The 6,963-nt window shown below is 43.7% G+C and overlaps 1 protein-coding gene across 1 annotated transcript; it reads right to left on the reverse strand.

Annotated features, from left to right (window-relative positions):
- Positions 1 to 4,269: 4,269 nt before the first annotated feature.
- LOC117404508 (T-complex protein 1 subunit theta-like) lies at positions 4,270 to 6,060 on the reverse strand. The gene has a single exon (XM_034007375.3). It carries the CDS (start codon positions 5,961 to 5,963, stop codon positions 4,311 to 4,313), a length of 1,653 nt encoding a protein of 550 aa, XP_033863266.3. The 5' UTR covers positions 5,964 to 6,060; the 3' UTR covers positions 4,270 to 4,310.
- Positions 6,061 to 6,963: the final 903 nt, after the last annotated feature.

Raw genomic sequence — 6,963 nt, forward strand, 5'->3', positions numbered from 1 at the left:
AGGCCCCTGCAAGCATGGGGTTGTGGAACAATGGTGGCAGCTTGAATACAGCCCTGCAGTTCAAGAAGTCAGTTGATGGATTGCCTCTTTGATTGACTTGTTTTTTTCGTGTGTGTTTTTTTTAAAAGCTACAGAACACACACATATACTGTACACACAGTTTGTGCACCCATATGGAAAAGGCATATGTGCCTAATGTATTCTGCGCTGTGGCACTCCTGCGGATTCAGATGATCAGTCGTCTGATTCAGTCGGTAGTTCGTTCGATAAAGGAATAACATCCCACAAGCCCACTGTCTCTTTACTTCCCGTGAAGGACAAAGGCCAGCCCAGCCGGTGTCTGCTATGAGCTCTCTAGTCACCTGGCCATAGGGGGAGCTATAGCGCAGTGAGGCGAAACAGTCCCTGACCTAGCGCCAGAGCCAAAGCTCCCTGTGGAATCCCCAGCGAAGATCAGTAACTTGGCACAGCCAGGAACCTGCTCTCCCCTGGCTGTATGGCTCACCCTGCCCCCCCGACCACGCGGCCGTGACTTCACCAGGGGAGACGCTCAGGGGACCCTGGAATTAAAAGATTTTATGTAAACCACTCTTTTTACAAAAGCATGCAATCTGTTGCCGCAGCCACTCACTCTCACTCTCACTTTCTCACTCTCGGTCACTCTGTCTCCCTCAGTAATTGCTGTCATCACTGCCTTCTCTGATTAATTATGCAGGAGCTGGAAATGAGGTGACACTGAGCCGAGGATTTCAGTGCCAGGTCATTCAGGCAGACTGGAATATAAGAGCAGCAGAGAGAGAGACAGAGCAAATGCTACACAAATACCGAACACCTGCCAAGGCACTGTCAGTAGGGCGTAGAATCATTACGGGCAGCCAGGATGGGACTGATTTACCCGCCATAACACTGTCAACAGGGTTTAGTGTAGAGCCACCATGAGTACCCAGGACTAAACACCCACCATAACAGTGTCAATAAGGCGTAGTGTAGCGCCACCCACCATAACACTGACAATAGGGTGTCGAATCCAGAATTAGGGATATTTAGACTTAGCAAATTTGGGCACGGGACGCACAAGTGTGTGCTACACACAGCAGGTGTTTTGGTACCTGTAAATTAGAATTGCCTGTGTGCGAGGATACATAGATATATGGCATTATATAGCTAGATAAACTGCAGGATGGATTCATAAATAGACAGATAGATATATCTCTTGTTACCCTGTGCATGCTGAGGAGAAAGCAGTATTGATTACTCTGCCAAGGCTCATAATTGCCTCGTGTGATGTGCTGTCACGCACCCACCGGGCAGGCAGCAATATCTTCCTGTTTTCTCTGTTGTAATGATTGTGGTTCTCTTCAATACCAGCCAGCTCTCCACGTTCTGCTTTGTTAATCCAGTTCTCTCTGCAATTATCTTCTCTTCCCCAGTATCTCCCCAGTGTTAATGTTCAGCAATCCATACTATCGATGCCTTATAAAAGTCTCCCATAGTAACAGCACAGCAAAGTGTAATAAAGCACAGTGAAAGCATGGTAAAGCATATAGCATTGTAAAGCCCAGAGAGGTATGGTAAAAAATATATATAAAAAAAAAACAAAAAAAAAAACATGGAAAACACTGGTAAATTATGGTAAATGCATAACTGTGCAGAAAGCATGGTGGAAACTGCAAAATGATCATGCAAATTGACCCTGGTAAACTTTTATAAGGAATTCACCTATTTGATAGATTCTAAGGTGTCCTATAAGTCAGGCATGATCTGTTATTTGGCTGCAGAGTCAATCCTCCAATAAAAACACACACAATTTTGTGTATTAACCCCATTAAAGAGTTAAAAATGAGTGCCAGCAAGTGTGTGCTATGTAGGGTAGGTGTTTCCAATTTTTTGTCCAGCCCCTGTGCTACAGCACCTCATTACAGTAACTCACCCAGTAACTTTAAAACGGGGGCGGAAAGGGAGGGTTTGATATAGAACACTGGCGCCACCTGCTGTTCAAAAGAAGTCATTCACACTTACATTGTCAAAGCGTCTCACCTTTCCTGAGTTCAAACTGGAAATAGGAAACAGTGTTTTGTGTAAATTTACTGAAAGGTGTAGCTGGTGTGGTTTGTTGCATTAGAATAAAATTTGCTTCTGCGCTGGCTGAGTTTGTAATAAGAGTACAGTCAATACCACTCCAGGGAATGTCAGCCTGTGCTTATAATCACCACATTGAAATGTCCTGGTCAGAATATAACGGGAGGCGAGCTCTTGAGTATCACATCACTTTGGTGATTGTCACACACTGGTTAATGTTAATCACACTGAACAAGCTTACAATTTCTACCTAATATCTCCTTTGGAAATAATAACAGTATAAGAATAGGAGGATTAGTGTACACAGGAGGCTGTGTGGTCGAGTGGTTAAAGAAACGGGCTTGTAACCAGAAAGTCCCTGGTTCAAATCCCACCTCAACCACTGACTCATTGTTTGACCCTGAGCAAGTCACTTAACCTCCTTGTGCTCCGTCTTTCGGGTGAGATGTAGTTGTAAGTGACTCTGCAGCTGATGCATAGTTCACACACCCTAGTCTCTGTAAGTCGCCTTGGATAAAGGCGTCTGCTAAATAATAATAATAATAATAATAATAATAATAATAAAATCATAGCAAAGTATAATAAAGCGCAGTGAAAGCATTGTATAGTAACGCATACTATTAAACACGGCAAACTGTGGTAAATGCATAATATAACCATGGGAAAACTGCACAAATACCATGCAAAAACCTTTATAAGAGTCAACAGGGAAACCCGCACATAAGGTGAGACAAATATTGCAATTAGTCTCAATCTCTAAACGTCGAGGATGTAATGAAAAGACGGAGGCAATGTAAGAGAATTGGAAACTAATAACCTGAATGATTCGCTGGCAAAATAAATGACATGATCTTGCACACCCTAAAGCAGGAAACGACATGACTCTGCACTGAAGTAATTCAATGAGAGCCGGTGTCTGCTTACTGATTTCCCCTTTAAGGATTTTGTCATGCTATTGTTTACGCTGTGCTGAAATATGTGATTTGCTCTCCCAAGTTTATTTTAACAGAGCTGGCTCAATTAGCTGTAGTCAGCTGCAGTGAAGATGTTTATTCAGTACTGTCTCGTACACCCAGCATGACAAAGCGCCAGGGAGATTTGAGTGCATTTAATTGTATCTTAATCGTGTCCAGAAGTTTGCATGCAGCTGGTAGTGTTTTTACAGTAATTAGTGTCACTAATTCAGCATAAAGATATTGGACTTCATAGTTGTCATCTGTGCAGTACACGCACAATTATAACTGCTGTCTTGTAAAGAAAGGGGGCTCCCTCCAGTCTAGGGCAGGCTTGAGGCATGGAGACTGAACTGCTCCCTCCCTCCCTCCCTAAGAGAAAGGGGGCTCCCTCCAGTCCAGGGCAGGCTTGAGGCATGGAGACTGAACTGCTCCCTCCCTCCCTTGTTTTTTATTTAGTCTATTATCATGCAAGAATGTACCTCAGATTATAATTTAGGACCAGATGTCTGCTATTGCTCATCCTCAATAAAATGACAAGGGTTGTGGCGAGTGAAGATGTTACTGTACAGTCTGGAAGTACGAACAAACAGGATTTGATAAGCCTATTTGAATCAACACTATACAGTACAGTGTATAGTGCTCCAACACCAGAATGACCACGATCACACACTTTAAATCAAAATAAACAAGCGTTCTATATTAGAAGCAGATCAATAGATAGCTGTTCCCAACCATCTCTATGGAGTGATCTCATTTAAATGAAATTGAAAGTATGAAATCTAAACACTGTCGTTCATGCCAATAATAAATTTGGCAGCAATCCGATATCCAGCCCTTATTCTGTTATGTTTAGACAAGCATTTATATATAGTTTGTTATTTATTTATTTATTTTTGTCAGTGGCTCTGCTTAACTAACTGAATGAATGATCTGGAAAGGATTTAAACTCCAGGGCTGGCTGAGAATTCATTCAAGCCAGTGTAGTAACGCAAACCCAATAAATAGCACATTGACATAAATTCTGTTATATTGTAAAACTAACTAGAAGCAATACGGAAGGAAGGAGCAATTTAAAAAATGAGTATATAAACAGCACCACAATGTTCTGTATTCATACCAACTAGAATTTACATCGTCAGACTTTTTTAGATCCCAAAATAAGAAAATGAAAGCTACAAAACCGTGACTGGGGGAAAATAAAGTAACAAGACTTTTTATTTCATTGCATCTTTACATCAACTCCTGTTCTGTTTCTTCTGTTTTTATTGGTTTCGTTCAGTTGTCGATTGCATCATGGGGGACGTCCCAATTGGGGTTCTCCCCTCTTGGCTTGGGCCCCCCACTTTTCTTGGCGATTATGATCTGGTCTACTCCCAGTACGGTGATTGCAGCCTCGGAAGCCAGCTTTATACCCCAGTGCTTCAAAAGCAAAGGGTCTAGGATGCCAGCTTCGGAGGCGTCTATCAAATCAGTGCCCTCTCCATCGGCGCTGACCCCTGCGCTGCTCTCGCCTTGCTGGTGCAGGGAGTACAGCTTCGACATCACTGGGTTGGTCTGGGTACCTGAATTATCGGCCAGAGCTCTTGTGATGGACTGCAAAGACTTGGAATAAGCGTGAATGGCGTACTGCTCTAGACCAGGAACGGATTGACCAAAATCCGCTATCTTGACTGCCAGCTGCATTTCGGTGGCCCCAGCCCCTGGCACCAGACGCGGGTCTCTGATTAGAGTGTTGTAGGTGCTCACTGCATCATTAACAGCTTCTTCAATGTTGTCTAGAAGCCTGTCTGTAGAACCACGCAGTAGGATGGTCGACATGGGGCATTCTTGGTTCTGCTTGAAAATGACCACTTGGGTGTTGCCAACCTCTTGCAGGTAGACCTTACTGCAGCTGCCGAGTTCATCTTCTGTTGGGGGGATGAGACTCAGCAAGGGGGTAGCGCCTAGAGCTTTGCACAGCCGCCTCAGATCATTCCGGGAGGTCATTTTGACCACCATTAGCTTGTACTTGTCTGCGTAGTGGAGTGCAAGGTCTCCTATCTTGGCTCCAACCACCACCACATTGACTCCTGCTTCTGCAATGTCTCTGACGTGGCTGTCCATCAAGGCCTCCTCGCCCTTTCTGAAATCCATAAATTCCCCAGCACTCTTGAGAAGCACTGTACCTTTTGTTTCAGGCTTGGCGGAGTCAAAGGCACAAGTATAGACCGCTACCTTGGCATCCTGTACAGAGTTGACGGTCCCTTCTGTTTCTCTTTTAAAGACCATGCCTTCAAGCATCACTGAATCTTCCACGCTGGCCCCGATGATTTTACAAATTCTTATGCTCTCTGCGCTAAACTCCCCAGACTTGGGTATGGCGGACACACAGCTCTTGGCTACTAGCGTGGCTAGGAAGTCTTCATACCCGTACTGCTTGCTGGCGAGGGATGGTTTGGTGGCTGCTGCAACCTCTGTCACATCTCGGATGTCCTTTAAGGACAAGCAGCTCAGGTTTTCCAGGAGTTCCAGAGCCTTATTAGATGCCACCTTGTAGCCTTCAGTGATTTCAGAAACCGAAAGCCCAAGCTTCAGAAGCTCCTCTGCGTTCTCAAGCAACGAACCGGCCAAAATGAGAACAAAGTTGGTCCCGTCGCCAATCTCCTGCTCTTGAGCCTGAGTCGCCATCACAAGCATCTTGGCTGCTGGGTGCTCCACCACTAGCTCTCTGAGAATAAGGGCGGCATCTCCAGTCACAAAGATCTTCTCTAGGTGGTTGATGACAAGCTTGTTGAGCCCGTTGGGGCCGTAGGAGGTACGCAGGCAGTGACTCAGCTGTTTGCAGGCTTCGATGTTTCTGTGGACCACTTCTTCCAAGCCGCTGTAATACCTGGCTCCTTGCTTGAGCATCTGGAGGTATCCCGGGGCTACTGGGACATGTGCAGCCATCTCTCTGTAATGAGGGAGGGCTATTATAGTGAGATTCCTGTAGTCAGGTTTGCTTAAATCACCCTTCTCTCTGTCTGCCGGTTCTATCCACGCTCATCAGCACCTGGCAAGCAGAAATGATAATGTTACAAGTTACAGCTTGAAGCTGTTTATGTGCTTACAGTACAGTACAAAATCACACACGAGCAATCAACCCATCACTGTTATAGAGCTGCCAAAATGTCCACTATCCTGAGTACAGATGTCATCCCGTGCACCGAATATATGGAATAAAAAAAAAAGCTGCTATGATTTAAAATCTTCGTTTTTTTACGATTTATAGTAAGTTAATATGTTGTGGGCGCGTCTTATTAGAACAGAAATCATTTCCCACAGTTTAAGCAGCGGGCTTTGCTTGGCGGTCCTCCGCACGGGATGATATCTCTTATTACAATATGACAAAGATTAGGAATACATACAACATTAAGGAAGCTTTGCAAAATGAGCCTAATTACTATGCAATATTCATGCCAGAATTTCGGACTTGGCAGTTCCTGTATTGAGTGGAATAAATCCAGGGCTTTTAACTGTTTTTTCGGTACGTGCATTTCAATACATTTTGGTTTTTAAGAAGAGGATTCACACTGTGGGAATGACCTCAGTAAGAATGCTTCTGTTAATAGCAAAATGAACCTGCCAGCCTAGTCTTGATGTGCCACTGTTTATCAGAGCTGTTTACTGTTCGGTACAATTTGAACAATGTATGCAATCAGCAACCAATTTCCCAATGGAATATCGGAAAGATAGTAATTGATGAACACTTTATTATTCAAAAAAACAAACAAACAAAAAAATGTATAGACTCTTCATAAAAGCCTTCAAATATAATTGAAAACATTTCAAAGTGAAGCAATATATGCATTATAAAACTGAAAAAGTACAGTGCAAAAATACTGTGGTTTACTTTTTTTAAGGGATACAGCATATTTCTATAGAAGTGGTCAGAATTAAGTGAGAGAAA

This window comes from Acipenser ruthenus, chromosome 50, assembly GCF_902713425.1.
Source record: "Acipenser ruthenus chromosome 50, fAciRut3.2 maternal haplotype, whole genome shotgun sequence".
Taxonomy (NCBI): domain Eukaryota; kingdom Metazoa; phylum Chordata; class Actinopteri; order Acipenseriformes; family Acipenseridae; genus Acipenser; species Acipenser ruthenus.

Excerpts from the sequence above, each read along its gene's own strand:
- LOC117404508 (XM_034007375.3), bottom strand. The coding sequence starts at position 5,963 with ATGGCTGCACATGTCCCAGTAGCCCCGGGATACCTCCAGATGCTCAAG.